This window comes from Sus scrofa, chromosome 6, assembly GCF_054392235.1.
Source record: "Sus scrofa isolate SSC_HxYL_T2T_F1_AM1 chromosome 6, Sscrofa_HxYL_maternal_Yorkshire_Landrace_v2.0, whole genome shotgun sequence".
In the NCBI taxonomy this organism is placed as follows: domain Eukaryota; kingdom Metazoa; phylum Chordata; class Mammalia; order Artiodactyla; family Suidae; genus Sus; species Sus scrofa.
The window spans coordinates 103,212,184-103,232,524 of NC_139388.1; the positions used below are offsets into that span (position 1 = coordinate 103,212,184).

The 20,341-nt window shown below is 36.9% G+C and overlaps 1 protein-coding gene across 6 annotated transcripts in view; it reads right to left on the reverse strand.

Moving 5' to 3' along the window:
- Positions 1–20,341, reverse strand: part of ANKRD12 (ankyrin repeat domain 12) — a 117,500-nt gene that overhangs the window by 41,313 nt on the left and 55,846 nt on the right. For all 6 annotated transcript variants that reach the window (XR_014807537.1, XR_014807536.1, XM_084964051.1 and 3 more), the window contains 3 exons: positions 17,478–17,678; positions 15,663–15,805; positions 3,922–4,069 (listed from right to left, as the gene is read on the reverse strand). Coding sequence is in view for 4 of the 6 variants with exons in the window: in XM_084964051.1 (XP_084820177.1) it covers positions 3,922–4,069; positions 15,663–15,805; positions 17,478–17,678 (492 nt within the window). In the remaining 2 variants the exon portion in view is untranslated. The remainder of the gene's footprint in view (positions 1–3,921; positions 4,070–15,662; positions 15,806–17,477; positions 17,679–20,341) is intronic.

Genomic DNA, 20,341 nt, shown 5'->3' on the forward strand with positions numbered 1-20,341 from the left:
CACTCAATGCTCCCATACATTAACTAACTGGGGGTTGCAAAATGGTCAACTTTTCTTTCCATTCTTTTAGCTGAATTAAGCTCATCAAAAACATTTTTCCTCACCCATAATGAGGTTACCCAGTGATAAGAGTTTACAGGGGAAAGGCAAAATAAATGATTTTTTCCTCTTTTTCTGTCTAGTCTGATGATGAATTAATTTAAAAATTTATCATCACAGATTCAGGGCCTTAAGCATACTTGATGGGTTTCAAATCTTTGCAATTAACACCCTCACTTAAGTTCAAACTATCCATCTTTGGCTACTGTAGTATTATTCCAAATTGTTCCCTAAGGCCTTCTGACAAGACCCAAAATTCACAATGACAAGATGCTCCAGGCCCATCTTATTATATATTTCCTGCCCCAGATTAGCACCATCCATTTTTCCAAGAAATCTTAGTTTTCTTTTAGGAGAAAATATTTTCAGATTTTAATTTGGGTATTTCTAAAGATTACTGCTACTATTCTAGTCACTCTTTTAGATCTTCTCAATGGACAAAGCAAAAAATTTTTTTATGTATTTGTATATATTAATTAATTTTCTTTTAACGGCCACACCCATGACATATGGAAGCTCCTGGGCTAGGAGTTGAATCAGAGTTGCAGCTGCCGGCCTATACCACAGCCACAGCAACTCCAGATCCAAGCTGCATCTGTGACCTATGCTGCAGCTTGCAGCAACGCGGATCCTTAACCCACTGATCGAGGCCAGGGATCGCACCTGCATCCTCATGGTCACTATGTCAGGTTCTTAACCCACTGAGCTACAATGGGAACTCCTGCATATATTTTAAATTTTATTTGGAAATAATTTCAAACTCATGAAAAGTTAGAAAAAGAAAAAATACTAAACACTATATATACTTTACCCAGATGTACTAATTGTTAATACTTCACCCTCTTGCCTTATAATTTCTCTTTCTATACACATGTATATACACATTTTTCTTCCTGAACTATATGAGGATACATTACATATATCACGGCTCATTATCCTAAGAAAATATTTCCTAAGACATATTTTCTTATTCCCACAGTACTGTTGTCAACTTCATAAATTTACTGATATGACACTAATCTACTGTCCATATCGCTTGTTAAATGATCTAATAATACCCTTTACAATCACTTCCCCCTCCAGTACAGGAACCAGTCTAGGAACAGGTACTACCTTCAAGTATTACTTCACTGGACAGCCTGGAACATTTCTATTGCCTTTACTGATTTTCGTGGCTCTGACATTTCTTAATCTTTGATGACACTGGCTTTTAAAAAGAAATAGAACATTCCTCATGATTATTCACCCTCAGCGAGAATGCCGCAAGTGATGCTATATCCTTCTCAGGTTGCTATCTAGAGGCACATGACCTGTCCCTCCCTTGATGATGTAAATATTAATCACTCAGTTCAGATGGTTCTGGATTGTTTTTTTCTTCTCTCTTGTCGTGTGAAAAGGCCATGAAAATATCTCCTTATATCAAAAAAATTCCCCGTAGACTTACCAGCCATTAGTGAGTCTTAGCTAACCATCTTTACCATGATGGGCATAAAATGATCAGGTAGGGTGGGCACTGACTAGGAAGGTGCATATGGAACTTTCTGGAGTACTGGAGATATTCTGTCTCTTGATAAGGTTTTATTATGGAGGTCTATGCATTTCTCAAAACTCAAAGAATGCTTTATTAAATTATTATTAATTTCACAAATATAAATATTACCTAAAAGTCATACATAAAAATTGAACTCTAGTTATAATGAAATGCACACTAAATTATTTAGAAGTGTCTGCAACTTAATCAGAAATGTATCAAATACGATGAATTGATGGGTAGATGGACAGACATATGATCATGTAATAAAGGAAATACAGCAAACAGTTAACAACTGCAAAACTCAGCTGGCAGGTACAGTGTGTTCACTGTACAGTTCTTTGGATTTTACCGTATGTTTGAACATGTCATAATAAAATATTGGGATTTTAAGTTCTATACAGCAAAGAAAATCATCAACAAAATGAAAAGGCAACCTACTGAATAGGGGAAAATCTCTACAAACCATGTATCTGATAAAGGGTTAATATCTAAAATACATAACTCACTTAACTCAATAGCAAACAATCTGATTTTAAAAGGGGGCAGAGGATTAGAATAAACATTTTTCCAAAGAAGATGTATAGATGGCCAACATACACATGCAAAGATGCTCAACATCACTAATCATCATAGAAATGCAAATCAAAACACAAGATATTACTTCATACCTGTGAGAACAGCTATCACCAAAAAGATAAAAAATTACAAGTGCTGGGGCTTGAGGATGTGGAGAAAAAGGAATGCTTGTGGACTGTTGGTAGGAATGTAAACTAGTGCAGCCACTATTAAAAAAACATGTTGGAGTTTCCTTAAAATATTAAAAATAGAACTACCACCAGGTGATCCAGCAATTCAACCTCTGGTTATTTAGCCAAAGAAAATGAAAACACTAATTTGAAACAATATCTGCACCCATGTTCACCTCAGCATCATTCATAATAGCCAAGATACAGGAACAACCAAAGTGACCATCAATGGATGAATGGATAAAGAAGTGGTATACACACACATACACTGAAATATTACTCAGCCATAAAAAAGAATGAAATCTTGCCATTTGGGAAAACATGGATGGACCTTGAGGACAATATGCTAAGTGAAATAAATGAGACAGGGAAAGACAAATCATATGATCTCACTTATATGTGTAATGTGAAAAACAAAAAACCAAGTTCATCGAGAGAGAGAAGAGACTGTGGTTGTCAGAGATGGGGGTGGGTGAAATGGGTGAAGCAGATCACAAGGTACAAACTTCTGGTTATGAAGTCATGACGGTGTACTGGACTGCAGTTCACACTGTACTGCATATTTGAAAGCTGCTAAGAGAGTAGATCTTAAAAGTCCTCATTAAAAGAAAGCTTTGTAACTATGTATGGTAACCGTTATTAACTAGACTTACTGTAGTGACCACTTTGTAATGTATACAAACAGTTAATCATTATGTTGTAAGATGTGAAACTAATACAATGTTATATGTCAATTATATCTCAAAAAAAAGTAAATGGTAGACCTTTCTCTTTTAAAACTATAGTTGTTGTTCTATTGCCTTGCTGCAATGTCTGAAATAAAATGAGTATGGTTTGCTTTTATTTGCTTACATATAACAATGTAAGAGCAGTATTACCTAATTGCTTAGAGGAGCTGTTTAAGATGCTGTAAGTCTATGGCCAGTTGTGAGACTTATAAGTTCTTCATGGATTTTTGCCTGAAACATGGTGAACCCTTCCCACCTGTACACAAAAGACTTTCTTTAATACAGCAAAGATTTTTCTGTTATATTTTTAACTGCTTTTTTTTTTTTTTTAAACTCTGAGTATGCCAAAAGTTTTCCGAAATGCTCTTTCAGGATCTTTTCATTTAAAAACTGTGTTTGTAGAACTGTGCCTTATTTTGCAACAATGACCAGAGTTTAATCACCTAAATCATAAAAATAAAAATGCAAAGACTCATCAGTTCCAGAAAAAGATAGGAAGGGCTTGGAGAGTAGCTATGTATAAATGATTCAAAAGAAGTCAAAAGTGGTGTAGCAAGTGGTGCTAGTGTTTAGCAGTGGTGGTAGCTGCTAATGGGGAAAGTCTGCAGCAGGCATGTAGTACCAGCAATCTGTGGGGAAAAGTAATCACAGCAATAGGGCAACAGTATTATGACTCTGGTAACAGAGAGGACCTGTAGCAAACACTAAATTGAGGTTACTAAATTCACCATTCTTAATTGCTAGATAGCACTATGTAAAGTACTTAGAAGCAGATGTCAAGTAAACAGATGAATGTACACCATGTGGAACAAACCTGTGTAACTCTCATCATCATCAGATAAAGGCACCTCTCTTTTTAGCAGCAACTCCAACTCCTCTGTTTCTGCAACATCCACTGGACGCTCCCCATGTTTATTAGCTTGAAAGGGATTTCCACCATGACGAAGCAGCAATTTCACTATCTGCAATATCATTAAACAGTAGGAAGATTAGTCCTCTCATAGATGGCATGATCTCAGCCACTCTCTTGACAATTCTCCTACGCCCTACTCTGCCTGCCCCTCAGTGTCCATCATGAATCACGACTACTCTCTTCCACTTCCATGTTCACGGCCCTTCCCTTTTGGATGCTCTTATCTACTACAAAGAAATTTGCTCCTTAAAAATTAAGCTGGGCTATTTTAGCACTCAATCTCATTTTTCTTCATACATTTGACATAGTTATTGAGTACCTATTTTCAAGCACTACTCCAAATTCTGCAGATAAACCAATGAACAGAATAACAAGCTCCGTAGCCTGCAGGAATGTAAAAGCTATAGAAAGTCTCAAAAGAAGTATCTCCCCTGTTTAAGGCTACTATCACTACCAATGCTTTTATTTTTTAATTTAAAAAAATTTATTTTAACAAAATATTTTTTTTGATTTTTTCTTTTTATTTTTTAATTTTGAGGGTTTGTTTTTGTTTCTTCTTTTTACAAACCCTAGTAAGGGCCGACTTTCAATAGTTGGCAGTGAGGGAGCTACTCTGCTACACATAGGAAATCCTGACCCAAAAGCAGGTCATCTAGGAATGGTTTAGCACACCAATGCTCTTAATATCTTCCCTCCCCCATACCCCAGGAATTTAAACTATCACGAACTGACGAGGGTTTCCTTAGAACTAATGAAGCTTATATTTTAACACTCCTCACTTTCACAGTCCCCTTACAGGGCCCTATAACAAATTATTTTATTCATTTCATAAAGAACCTCCCATCCTCCCAATTATGTAAACTTTGGGCTCCAACAAAACCAATATGTACTTGATCAGTCATCATTTCATTTCTTTTTTTGTTTTCCTTTTTATAGCTGTACCAGCAGCATATGGAAGTTCCCAGGCTAGGGGTCAAATCAGAGCTGCAGCTGAGGCCCACACCACAGCCACAACAACACTGGATCTGAGCTGCATGTGATCTATACTGTAGCTTGCGGCAACGCTGGATCCTTAATCCACTGATGGGGCCAGGGATTGAACCCACATTGTCACAGAGGGGTTTTCAACCCTCTGAGCCACAAGTGGAACTCCTGTTTCTTTTGTTTGTTGCTTTATTCCACTTCCTTTCTATATTTCAAATCTCTTTTTTGACTGGCTTCTCTCTAGAAGCCATCTTTTCCAGTTCATGTCTCTTTCGCCTTAAAACACTAAGGATGATAGAGAAATGAAACAGATAAAAAAAAAAAAAAAAAAAGTTCAAACCTATATTCCCCTTCTCTAGCTAAATCTCTCTTCTCTCCTTTACAGTCAAGCCCCAAAGATGTTTACCCTTGTAGTCTTGACTTCCATTGGCCCTTCACTCTTCCACCTACGATTATGTCCAATAAGATGAGTGTCCTAAAATACGTAATATCTAAGACACAGACTGTCCCCTAGGGCTCTGTCCCTGACTGTCAGTGCTCCCGTCACCTCACTCTTCTACCTACAATTATCTCCAATGAGATGAATGTCCTAAGCTGGGTAAACATCTAAGCCACAGACTGTGCCCTAGGGCTCTGTCTCTGACTCACTGTCAGTGCTCTACCTCATCCCTTTGGAAATCTCACCCACTCTGTTGGAATGTGATGAAAATTGTGGAATCCACTCTTTCATCTTCATTTTCTTGCTTGCTCTTTCTCAGCCCTCTTCTTGAGTTTCAAAAACAAACATCCCAATGTTCCCTGGATATACTGAACTGAATATACTATATTTCAATGTAACAGCTGGAACCAATAGGTCCCAGAGTTCAATAAATGTGCTGGGAGTCATCACTGACTGGTGTTTTTCACTCACACTATGAAATAGGTGGCCAAGTATTATTAATTCTGCTTCCCTATTGTCGCTTCTTGTTTTATGCTTCTATTTCCACTGACATGAGTGTGTTCTGTCTTAGGTAAATCTGCACTATAATTATTATCACAATGCTCCCCTTATCTTAGATGATACACTTCAAGTGAGATTAAGTTTTTATTCATTTTTATAGTCCCAACACTTTGGTGTTTTCTGATACTTAGGAAATATGTCTTTTTGAAGAAACAATATTAAACAAGATGCTATAAATTAGGAATTTCTAACAAATGAAAGTACTTAAGAATAATAAAGATTCACAATGAATTAAATAATAAAAAAAAATTCTAGACTATGAAAGAATAAATCATCAACATAGAACACTTGAAATGTAAGAACTTACACAAAGGAAACAAATTATTCATGACCCCAACCATTAGTATTAAATTCCCCTTTCTGTTTACTAATTTTTACTAAGTTATACATGCTTATGATTTTACAAGATAGAGTAGCTTTTCAAGGCTTGGTGAAGGACAATCGTCCCTAATATCTATCTCCATATACTTAAGTAATATACTCAGCTTGCTGCTTCTGTATTTTTCAGTTTTAGGCATTGTCTATTGTCTTACAGTGGCAGATGCAGATTCTCTTTTACCAACTCCCATCCCTCTCCTCCTGTACACATCCACTTTTCCCTCCTCCTAGTTTTCCAATATAGCTATTTTTTTCTACATTATGATTAATATAAATGTTGGGCGAAGTAGTACACTATTACTAAATTTCCACTCTTTATTAAAAAATTTATTACAGTTGATTTACACTGTTGTGCCAATTTCTGCTGCATAGTAAAGTGACTTAGTCATGCATACATATACACACACACATACATATTGTGTGTGTGTGGGGAGATATATATATATATATATACATATGTATGTGTGTATATGTGTGTGTGTGTGTGTATTCTTTTTAAAAAACTATTATTTTCCATCATGGTCTATCCCAGGAGGTTGGATACAGTTCCCTGTGCTATACAATAGGACATTACCGTCTATTCTAACCCCAAACTCCCAGTCCATCCCACGCCCTCCCTCCAGCCCCTTGGCAACCACAAGTCTGTTCTCTATAAGTCTGTTTCTGTTTTGTTGATAGGTTATTTCATCTATTTTTCTGGCCACCCCACGGCATATGGAGTGGGCCTGGGATCAGATCTGAGCCACAGTTGTGATCTATACCGCAGCTGTGGCAACACGAGATCCTTTAACCCACTATGCTGGGCTGGGGACTGAACCTTCTTCCTCCTGGTGTTGCAGAGATGCCGTCCACTGAGCCACAGTGGGAAATCCTGTGCCCTATTTTAGATTCCAGATATAAGTTAGATCATATGATATCTGTCCTTTTCTTTCTGACTTACTTCATTTAGCATGATAATCTCTAGTTGCATCTATTCTCACACAACTTCATTTTACCTTAATTATCTGGACTTTTCATTTGCTTCGTTTTCTACATACTCATCTTTAACGTATCCCCAGCAAGTTTCATCTGCTACAAGTAGAGATCTCTTCAAATCAATATACAACTGTTTTTTGTTACACTTCTTTCTCTAAGGCTTCTAACTTGCTCTAAAACAGACTGGTTGCTCTCTAAATTTGCTTCTGAGTTGTCATCTTGGCATCTTCCTTTATCCTATTATTCTAGAAATACCTTCCCTCAATTTTGCTTTGGATTTTTTGGATCCTATCTTCTTTCTTGGTTTACTCCCTCTTTTTGTTGAAGCACTAACTCTAGGATATTCTGAGGAAAAGTAAATACTCTGAGATTTTAACATGTCAGAAAATACCTTTCATCCACCCTTACTTGATTACACTTACTGTGGATATAGAGTTTTAGTTACCTAATACTTGGAGGGATATAATTTCATTCCCAGTTTTGAAGGTATCATCATTACAGTCTAGCTTCCAGTGTTATTAGGCAAAGTCTGATGCCATTCTTTTTTTTTTTTTTTTTTTAATGTTTATATGCAACTTGCCTTTTTTCTTGCTAAGCTTGAGGAAATTCTTTGCCCCTATTGTTCTGAAATTTCGGGATAATGAATTTTGGTCTTGGGCTTTTAACATCCATCGTGCTGAGTATTCAACTGCCCCTCCAACCTGAAAGACCCATGTTCCCTCAGTTCTGAGAAAATTATTTGAGAATGTCTGATGTTTTCACTGTTCTGTCTTCTAAGAACTCTTATTAAGATAATGGATCTCCTGAATTAATCTTCTTTTTTCTCATTCCCCCTCCTCCATCTTTGTCTTTTTGTCTCCAAGTTTCTGGAAGATTTCTTAAACTTTATCTTTCAATCTCAATACTCCATTTTGCATTTCTGCTACCATATTATTAATTAATTTCCAACAGCAATTTTGGTTTTTGTTTTAAAATTTGTTAATTGTGCCTTACTTAATGCCTTCAGTTGTTATTTCACAGCTATAGCAAACTATTCTTTTGATATGTCAGTCTAGGCTGTAAAGTTTATACTTGTCAGGAAATCAGCCTCCAATCATCTGCCGAGGAGCTGTCCAAGTCCTCTGTGGGCTTCGAAGGGTTAGGAAAGGAATGTGAAGGTCAAAAACATTTTGATCCAATCTTCTTGTTTTTAGTCTTATTCATCAGGCACCAAGCCATTAATTGCTGAGCTTCAGTTTTTCTGGGATTTTGTGTTGAAATGGCTTTGGGTTCAATTTTCTTGGGTTTTGTAAACCAGGAACTGGATTTGGACTGTACGCCAAATCTGGCTTGCTAAGAAGTTTTTATATTCTTCTTTTTTTTTTTTTTTGTCTTTTTGCTATTTCTTGGGCCGCTCCTGTGGCATATGGAGGTTCCCAGGCTAGGGGTCGAATCGGAGCTGTAGCCACCGGCCTACGCCAGAGCCACAGCAACGCGAGATCCCAGCCACGTCTGCAACCTACACCACAGCTCACGGCAACGCCGGATCGTTAACCCACTGAGCAAGCGCAGGGATCGAACTCGCAACCTCATGGTTCCTAGTCGGATTCGTTAACCACTGCGCCACGACGGGAACGCCGAAGTTTTTATATTCTTATAAAATACTTAAAGAAGAATTGATAAAGGAGAAGTATAGAGGAGGAGAGAGGAAGAGAAAGAGGGAGAAGGGAGGAGGTGGTAGAGGAGGCATGCGGCCTGCAAAGCCTAAAACATTTACTATCTGGCCCTTTACAGATAAAGTTTGCCAAACTCTGTTCTATGTTAGTAGCCACTCATTGCTCACATTTCTATCTTCCTAAATATTGGTTTTTCTGATTTCTTCTGCTGTTTGTCCTTGTGGGTCTATGTCCTTTAAAATCTCTCCTTACTATCATTTTAAGGGTTTGAGAACGTAACTGAAGTAAAAAGCAAAAAAACCTTGTAATTATTATAAACAATGCTACAATGAACATCTTTCTAAGTTGAAATTTTTTCCATTTTTAGGCTTATTTCCTTAGGCTGGAGTCCTAGAACGAGAAAACAGAATAAAGGATCTTTATACTGCTAAAAAGTTACTATACCCATCAGGAAATAATAATTTAAAAAATTACATGACAAAAATGAGACAGGCGACTCATGCAAGGATGCTACAAAAACCCTAACATAAGTAATGAGTACTTTACAGATCATCCTCACATGCAAAAAAAAACCCTTATTCTAAAAAGAATTTAAAGTAACTTAAAGTTACTTAAAACACAGCAGATTAGAGGTAGATAAAAATGATGAGACAAGAAGAAAGTAAAGATAGGTAGTATCTCAAGTAGGAAAAGGGCTATTATAAAAGCATATATTATGAAAGGTAGGCCACAGACTAGGTTCTGTTAATCTTGACTCCAAATAACTTAGAACAGACTACAGAACTGCTATCTTCCTATTTCTCCTACTTTAGAAATGTTTTATGGATTGCTAAAGTTGTCATGAGTAGTACTGAGTGAAAGAAATCCATTTGTTTAGTGAAGATGCATAATACATGGTACATATACATATGAGTGAGTTTTTGGTGGCTCTCATTTCCTTCTTCCTCCTTGAAGACAAGTAAAAGAACAAGGAGAAAATAGCCCTCAACAGCTCTGAATTGTAACTCCTACTATCCAAGGCATGTTGGTAGGAGGAAAAGCAAAGGTCTCTTGAAAATAGCATGCCAGTCTTCCTCTGGAAAGAGACTGGAAATAGTGTTTGAGTCCTTGTAAGTACATGAGCTCAAAGGTCAGCTTCTGGAAATATTTTGCAGCTATGCATATTTAGAAACTTGTATTCATAGAACATGTCTTACTCATAAGGCATAATTCTTTAACATTACATTTAGAAATCAGAAAATCTTTTAATACAATGTTTAAAGGAAAACTACTGATCTGTGATAAACTATCAATAAAGCTTTAAAAAGCATTAAGTACAGTATTTAAAATATCATACCCAGAACATAAACAATTTATAACAAATTCAGTGGAAAAGGAAACATACCCTACATATTGTTAGGTCTTATGGGTTAAGTCTTTGGCATTCCGCCTATCTCAGTCAGTTACATATTCATCCACCCATCCATGTACCTACACATGTATTTGTGCAGAATTTATTATGTACTCATTGATTTCAAGGGTCACAAACACAAAAGAGTACAAAAAGCCTGTATGCATGGTACTCAAAATTCAATGCAGAAAACAAAGAAGTACATGAGTAAACAATTGCATAGTATGTGCTATCTTTAGGTAAGTATGAATTGTCAAGGCAGCAGAAAAGACTAGAATGATGGTAAGCAAGGACCAGTCGAAGAAAAATAACATTACAGGTTACATTTTTCTTCAAAATTAGAAGTTCTTTGAGAATTATGAAAAATACCTTATAAAAATTAGAAAAATGGCATTTTTAGTTTTCAAAATATTTGAGTTATATTTGAAAAATAATAATACAAAAGTAACCTCTTAACCTTTTTCGACTTTTCTATCACATTTTAAATTTCAAGGTATGTTTATGCACATGGTGTCTTTTTTTCCTTCAAAATATCCCTGCTAGATAGGTATTATGTATTATGAGATTTAAAGATGAGGAAACAGAGGTTGAGAGGAAAACAGTAACTTGCCTGGCACACATATGGCAAAATGACCAGGCTAGAACTGAGTATCTATATTCATTTCAAATTCCATTTTTTCCTCAACTAAAGTAAAATGGCTTGTAAAAGATAGGCAATGTGACACTGTAATTTTATTGTGTTAAAAAAGAGGGCAGAGAATGTTTGCTAGTGAGAGAACAAAAACGGATTTTACAGAATGTATGAGATGATATCAAAATCTCATCTGGAACATTACAAAGTATGTCCCATGTTATTCACTAGAGAGTAGAGACAGTGTACTGAATGATAACTCTTCCAGATTAATGAATTATCATCTCACTTTGTTTTAAAAAGATACTGATATTTATCCTTTTTAGTTCTTTAATATGGACTCATACCAGTTTAATAAACTTGGGGGTATCTTAGACCTGTGGGCCCTCTTGTGTCCTTGTTTCTCCATGGGCTGGGAGAGGCTGAGTGTATTACAATGTAATGGGCAATAAAGTTTCAACAAGAGACACCAGTAGGTTGTCCACTTACTATGGTGATTAAAATAATATATATAAAGCATTTACAACATTTCTTTTTTTTGGCTGTGCCTACAGCACATTTAAGTTCCCAGGTCAAAGTCAGAACCTACACCACAGCAGTGACCTGAGCCACTGCAGTGACAACACTGGACCCTTAACCCACTGTGCCACTCCTTCTTTTTTAAAGGAAAAACACTTCTTATCCCATAGTGAAAACTCACAAACATTACTATGAAAAGTTAATGTAATGCAGTTCACAAACACAAAATAAATTATCATAAAGAACAAGTTACTCATAATATTCAGCTTTATACCCCAGTCATCATATTATCATGTGAATACAAGTGTTTTTCTTATTGTAGAAACTAATTTCCATTATCATCGCCTAAGGCCACCTACTGTCATATTACATTATTTGACTTAAGGGAATACTCACTAAAGTCTATTGACACAAAGATAAGACAAATGCAACTACTTGAAAATACAGAAGTGCGGTAAATAATAATTTATGTGATGCTCTATCACTGGGTCTTTCTTAATATGAAAAAATTTCAGTAAAATTCCAAATATTGTTTGAATCAACAAGCAATTATATCTTTATTGCAAATAAAAGAAGAGCTATGTTCACTTCCATGCAGACTGTTCAAATATTTCTCAAAGAAAACATTATTCACAGCAAAGTTTTAAGGAGAGGAAACTGCTGACTTCATGGAACTCAGAGTATAATGAGGTATTAAATATGATGGTAAGCTGAGCATTTAAAGAGAAATGCTGCAGACATTGCCAGACTTGCTTAAGAATATCCAAATCCTCTCTTTCCCTTCTCCAATCTCCACCACTGGGAAGTCTCTACATACAGGAAGACAATGTATGAAGAAACTGTTTTAAAGGTAATCTCCTGACCTTACACCAAATGTGGGGCACCTGGGCTTGAGGTCACCACGGAAATAAAGTTTTATTTGAGTGTCTGGATTTTGGGGCTCACCTAGAGAAACCTGAGGTTGAAAAGTTAATTGGATTTGGTACTGATATCAAAGCATGGAGGGAGGATGGTCCTGAAAACAGATTTGCATGTTCATTAATGATGTTTCCAAGCGTTAAGCCTATACAGTAGACCAGAGCCAAGAGGCACCTGCAAATAGATCCACAAGGCCAGGAAATAGGACAGTGTAGAAGCTTCCAGACAAAGTATACAACAGACACTGTGCACTGCTCAGATTCCCGTCTTCTGGACCAAGATAACTTACTTCTCCAAGTGCTAGGAGTACAGTGTGCATTGAAGTATGGCCAAGTTTCTCAACAGGGACCGCTGTTGCCAAACAGCAGCATCAGTTAAAGATTATACCACCCTGCTGTCAGCAGCTTGGTCCACATGGGGACCCTCTTACCCCAAACCAGACTATCTAGGAAAGGCATCCTAGGAGCAAAAACCCCTGTAAGCCTGGCTGAGGTCTTTGTAGACGGTGCGCCACATTTCAGCTTCTCCCTTTGTCCTGTCCTGTTGCAGGCACATCCTTACAGGTTTGATCCTGAGATCATGTTCCTCCGCCTCCAATCTCTGCAATCATGTGCAGATTTCTGCTTTGGAATTCCAAGGTACCAAACCTACAGAAGATGCTGCTGAGACTGGTCCTGGGCCCAAAATCTAAAAACTCTAAAATGGGATTTTTGAGCTGGACTACACGAAGGCTGGCCACGAGATGGAGTACTGATAACCCTGGCATACGGTGGCTGTGCAACTGTTGAAACTTCACAGGCCTTTGACAGGAACTAGGGAAACAAGAATTATAATGATTATGAGATTCTTATCAAGCCTCACAGCCAGATGAATGCACCTTCTCCATCCATGAAGGACTGAAGTTTATTCTCAAAATAAGAGTAAGTTTCTTGGTTTAGGTGTCAACACAGTGGAGAACATTACAGTACTTAAAAATCAGGAGGACTAACAGTTTCCACAGGAGAATCAGTTCCTGGTCCCCCTAATCACTGTCATGTTAAGAACTCTTCTAGGATTCCAGGATGCTGGAAAATGTTTCTATGTCACCAGCAAGAATGGAGAGTATTTCTTTTTGGGAAAACTATCTGTACAAAGGAAGGGCTTACAAATACTGATGTTAAGGACACTTGCGACAAAAGAGCCATCTTGTCTTCCAGACACACTACAGAGAAATCACCAGTCAATAAGCTCTATACATCACACATCTTGTCAATCAGGATTTTTAGAGCTTCATTCAAATAAATGAACACAAGTTGGCAAAAGAACTTTAACTTGAAAAATACACAAAACAGAGCTATTAGAAGGATCTTGGGGAAATCCATGATCATGTGGGAAGCACAACAAATCATTTAAATTAATATCCTCAGACAGTTCAAATGGGCACTCAGAAGCTGGAAATCTCACAGAAAGCCTGAGAATCTCATGTGAGATTAATGGCAAAGGGAAATCCCTGTACAGCATCTATGCTACAGATCTAGAGAGCAGCTAGTCCCAATAGTGCAGGATATAAGTTATCTCATACACAAGGTATTCTCAAAAATAATAACCTGATCAATGTATTTAACATTACTCAGAGACATTTTAAAGTCAGGTCAGAGAAAGTAAGAAAGTACAGAAATAGATACATAGAAAACTAGGTAAGAAAAATTAGAAATAGGCAGTGTATTACCCATGGTAATAAATAAAAATCCAAAAGGAAAATACAATTACAGTATACTCTATGAGTCTCCAAGCAGCAATGTTTATTAAAATCCTTTGTAGGAGGTCAATAACTAGTGACTAGAAACTGAAAAAGCACTGGTACAATCCACTATGGAGTACCTCAGAAAACTAAATATAGAACTACCATATGATCCAGCAATCCCACTCCTGGGCATATATCTGGACAAAACTTTCCTTGAAAAAGACACAGGCACCCATATGTTCACTGTGGCACTATACACAACAGCCAAGACATGAAAACAACCTAAATGTCCAGTGACAGATCAATGGATTAAGACGTGGTACATATACACAATGGAATACTACTTAGCCATAAAAAAGAACAAAATAATGCCATTTGCAGCAACATGGATGGAATTAGAGACCCTCATACAAATGAAGTAAGTCAGAAAAAAAAAAAGGCAAATACCATATGATATCACTTATATGTGGAATCTAATATATGGCACAAATGAATCTATCTACAGAAAAGAAACTCAGACTTGCTGCTGAACGGGAGGGAGTGGGATGGACTGGGTTGGAGTGGATAAGCAATGAGGTTCTGCTGTATAGCACAAAGAGCTACATCTAATCACTTGTGATAGAACATGATGGAGGAATAGGTGAGAAAAACAATGTCTGTGTTGTCCTTATTTTCAACTTTCTAAAACTATGTACAAGTATTCTTTGATAAAAGTAAAAATTAAGTAAAAGAGAAGAACTATTTATTATTTGATAAACAAAATCATGATTTAGAGCCATTGCTAACAACACCCCAGGTTGATCTGCTCTGGCTATGAGGACATTACAGCAAAGGAAGTAAGCATTAAACACACTTACAACACGAGCTTCATTACAACAAAGACCAGGCTTTGATATTAACATGTCAGAGACTGAAAATGCAGATGGAATTTAAAACCCAGCATGCTTCATAATATTACATCAAAACAAATTAAAGTGCCATTAAACTCATAAGCATATATAATCATGTTTGATTAAATTATGTTTTATTATTATACACATAAGTCATCAGAATATATTAAATAAATAACATCAGCTAAAACTGAGGAACAAATGTTATGTACAGAGGGATCATTAAATATAAACAAGTCTTTAAAAAAAAGGCAGAATAACAATGTAAAATTTTTATTAAGTAAAATCTGCTTTAACCACTACATCTAATTATCTGACAGTACAATGGCCCTTCAAAAGAAAAATTTTGCCAAGTTGTTTTAACTAATTATCGAATTAAATATATTTTATGAAAAGATAATGCTAAATATATGATAGCAATTAGCAGGCAGAAAAAAGTTTAAATAAAATAAAGATGAGTTGATCAGGCAATGAGTGAAATAATGACATGAGACTGCATGACTAAGAAGTGAATTAAATTACGCTGGGTTAAATTTATATTTTGAAAATGTATACTATTGATCTTTCTGTTGTACTTACATCTCTGTGCCCACTACTAGCAGAATCATGGAGTGGAGTGTCATCATCTAATCCTTGTGTGTTAACATCTGCTCCAGCCGCTATAAGTATCTTAGCAACATCGTAATATCCAACGTTGCAAGCCTCATGCAGTGGTGTCCAACCTAAAGTTAGAATATTAATTGAACATATGGTTTACTTCTTCTAACTCAAAACATATGCTTTTTATAAACTTAACTATATGTGACACACTGATTCTAAATGCAGACAATACACAATGGGAACTCGACTGGACTTAATAATTATTATTATTATTATTATTTTTTTTTTGTCTTTTTTTGCCATTTCTTGGGCCGCTCCCACGGCATATGGAGGTTCCCAGGCTAGGGGTCTAATCGGAGCTGTAGCTGCCAGCCTATGCCAGAGCCACAGCAACATAGGATCCGAGCCGAGTCTGCAACCTACACCACAGCTCATGGCAACGCCGGATCATTAACCCACTGAGCAAGGCCAGGGATCGAACCCGCAACCTCATGGTTCCTAGTCGGATTCGTTAACCACTGCGCCACGACGGGAACTCCTTAATAATTATTTTAACTGAAGTAAATTTATCATTTATACTTAACTTCTGTAGGTTGTTTAACATAATTCTTTTTTTTTTTTTGTCTTTTTGCCTTTTCTTGAGCCGCTCCTGCGGCATATGGATATTCCCAGGCTAGGGGTCAGATCGGAGCTGTAGCCTCCGGCCTATGCCAGAGCCACACCAACGTGGGATCCGAGCCGCGTCTGCAACCTACACCACAGCTCACGGCAATGCCAGATCCTTAACCCACTGAGCAAGGCCAGGGACCGAACCTGCAACCTCATGGTTCCTAGTCAGATTCGTTAACCACTGCGCCATGATGGGAACTCCAATGTACTTCTACTTTCTATAGTGAAAATAATCCCCCATGTCATTACATTTTTCTTCAACATAGGATTGTGCTGATTGGATATACCATAATTTATTTAAACAAGCTCCTATTGGAGTTCCCGTAGTGGCTCAGTGGTTAATGAATCCGACTAGGAACCATGAGGTTGCAGGTTCGATCCCTAGCCTTGCTCAGTGGGTTAAGGATCCGGTGTTGCTGTGGCTGTGGTGTAGGCCGGTGGCTACAGCTCCGATTAGACCCCTAGCCTGGGAACCACGATAAGCTGTGTGTGCGGCCCTAGAAATGGCAAAAAAAAAAAAAAAAAAAAGACAAAAAAATAAACAACCTCCCATTAATGGGCATTTAGATTATTTCTAATTTTTAAATATTAGAAACAATGCTATAACAAATATCCTTACATCTAAATCTTCATGCATATTCATGATTAAATATTTACGATGATATGTACTTAAAAGTGAAATTGTTAGATCAAAGGAAAATACATTTTGGGGGCTTTCTGATAGATAACATCAAGTTTTCCTTTAGAATGGATAATGCTATACATTTAAAATCTCATCTTCAAGAGTAGATCCTGGGCATTCCCGTAGTGGAGCAGTGGAAATGAATCCATCTAAGAACCATGAGGTTGCAGGTTTGATCCCTGGCCTCGCTCAGTGGGTTAAGGATCTGGTGTTGTCATGAGCTGTGGTGTCGGTCACAGACGCAGCTCAGATCTGGCGTTGCTGTGGCTGTGGCGTGGGCTGGCAGCTATAGCTCTGATTAGACCCCTAGCCTGGGAACCTCCATATGCCTCGGGTGCGGCCCTAAAAAAAAAAAAAAAAAAAAAAAGAGTAGATCCTATATATCCTATATACTGCCCTTTTCCTACTTAACCTGATTATTAGTTTTTAATTACTAGTCTTACCTGCGAAATCTTTCACATTCACATTTGCCCCTAAACTTATCAGTTCTTTGACTTGTTTCACATCTCCTCGAATAGCTGCCATGTGTAAAGGGGTTTCTCCACGTTCATTTCTTTTATTAACTTTATCTTTTTGTCGAGATGAGGAACTGGGGGTTTTCTTTTGGGCTGGTGTTGTCTGCGATGGATGATTTGGTGTGGAATCTATAAGAAAGAAGAAAGTTAACAGAAGTTCTAGGCTAAATATTTTGTATATTCCTTTAAAGGTTTTTATAGGTAATGTTATGATTTCCAGGGGAGTATCTTCTCAAACAATCTGAAACTTGACTTGCATGATACATTTTTGGCCTAGTTACATGGAGTAGACATTCCTTTAAGGTTATCAAATATTGCATGAGCCAATTAAGAAAAAAATGTTTTATTCTGTCAATTCATTAAATTGGTTTAAAATAATAATAAAGTATCAGTATACCCTAAAAGCGTTTGCTCAATGAAAAATTTGATAAACTGCAAAAATATTATTTTCACAGCATATTACAATATTATTTCAAGATTACACGAAATGACATTGAAAGCTAAAGTTTACACTTCTGACTCAAAATACTGGAGTTCTATTCTGTTGTTAGGGGCAAATTAAGGTCACAGATGATCTTAATATGAAATGAAGCTTAAGATCTGTAAGAAATAAGAACAGTCTGGAAAAAAAGGCCTTTAAAAAGTGGGTTGGTAAGAAAGGAAAAAAATCTGCTTTGCTTTGATTCTTATCTTCTGATTTTTGTTCTAGTTTCTATATCAAAAACAAGAAAGTTAAAATGGAGATGCCCAGGGAGTTCCCATCGTGGCTCAGTGGTTAACACATCCAACTAGGAACTATGAGGATTCGGGTTCGATCCCTGGCCTTGCTCAGTGGGTTAAGGATCTGGCGATGCTGTGAGCTATGGTGTGGGTTGAAGATATGGCTTGGATACCGTGTTGTTGTGGCTGTGGTAGAGGCTGGCGGCTACAGCTCCGATTAGACCCCTAGCCTGGGAACATCCATGTGTCTCAGGTGCAGCCCTAAAAAGACCAAAAAAAAAAAAAAAGAGATGCCCAGAGTCCTCTCCTTCTCATTTCAGCACTGGGAAGCAACCAAAGAAATGGTTTCTCAATCAATTAAGGATGTGAGACACATGTACACATGTACACTGGTACAATTTTAACTCTGAAAATTTACAACTATTTAAAAGAAACAATGGCTCTGGAGTTCCCGTTGTAGCACAGTGGAAACAATCTTGACTAGCAACCACGAGGTTTTAGGTTCTATCCCTGGCCTTGCTCAGTGGGTTAAGGATCTGGCATTGCTGTGAGCTGTGGTGTAGGTTGCAGACGCTGCTCAGATCCTGTGTTGCTGTGGCTGTGGTGTAGGCTACGAGCTGTTGCTCCGTTTCGACCCCTAGCCTGAGAACCTCCATATGCCATGGGTGTGGCCCTAAAAAGCAATTAAAAAAAAAAAAAAGAAAGAAACAAAGAAAGAAACAATGGCTCTAAGAGAAAAAAGTCTATGGAAAGTAATTTTCTAGTATTATGTAATAATTTCCTTGCAAACCAATAGAATTAAAGTATTATCACCCTTTTCTCAATAAGAAAAAGTTTAAAATTGACCTTTTAGATTTTAAAGTACATTGTGTAACAGTTTCCTATCAGTGGATTTCTACAATGTACACTCCAGAAGAGCAAGGACTTTGTCTACCTAATCATCATTGTATCTTGACTGCTTAGAAGACTTCTTGATACTTAAGTAGTACTCAGGCAACAGTACTACTGAATAAATACATGATTTTTGCTGAATAAATACATCATTTTTATTATAATCTTTATAGTCAAATTCTTTAGAAAATGAGCAGCTGAACTTTTTAAAAACAAAAAGGCATTTTTAAATTCAAACAACTTGCAAGGAATTAATTCATATAAAATTTTGTTAGCCATACCAAAATAATATTCACACAGACAAAGTAACAGTAGTACTATCCATAATGGCAAACAGGATAAATGTAACAAAAATGTAGAAAATGAACTCTGTAACAGATAAAACAATGAACTCTAATCTCCAGGTATTATAAGCTGGCAAACATCTTGATATTTAAAAGATTTTCCACTTTAGTTCTACATAGATTAATAAAGAGACTAAAATGTATCTTCAAATGAAAAGAACCAATTAAAAGACAGTATTATAATATAATCTTGTATTTTAAAACAAACTACAACAAAAGGTATATATTTGCATGTTTATGTCGCAAAAATTTCTAGAAAAAATTGTTAATAGTGACTGCCTCTCAAAGGTGGAGGTCCTTGGAAATAAGCGAGGACTTTAGCTTTTTGCCTGATTGTATTAATTCTTAAATCTACTCTAAGGATAGAGGTTCAGAGTATTTTAAAGTTTTAAAAAATAACAGTCTCCCCATCTAACTATTAAGTCTCACTCAAAGTCAATACTTTAGAGAAACATTTTATATTCAACACTGTAAATATCTTTAATTTGGTCACATTCTTTCCCAGGTTCTAGGTGCAAAGGCAGGAGAATAACCAAAACATGCTCTACTTAAAAAAGCAGAAAGTGAAAAAGGAAACCAGAGATTTGAAGTGTAAGGAGGATCTGACATGACGGAAATGATATGTTGTGGAGACAGGAGGCCACCTGGCAGTCTGCAAGAGGATGAAAGTGACCATGCTGATAGCCAGCAAGGCAATGGGGACCTTCATTTCCTCCCTCCAGGAAGTGAATTTTGCCAAAACCCCAAGGGAGCTTGGAAACACATCTTTCCCCAGTTAGGACTCCAGATGAGTACTCAGCTGGCTGATACCTTGGTTTCTGCTTTTTGAGACCCTGA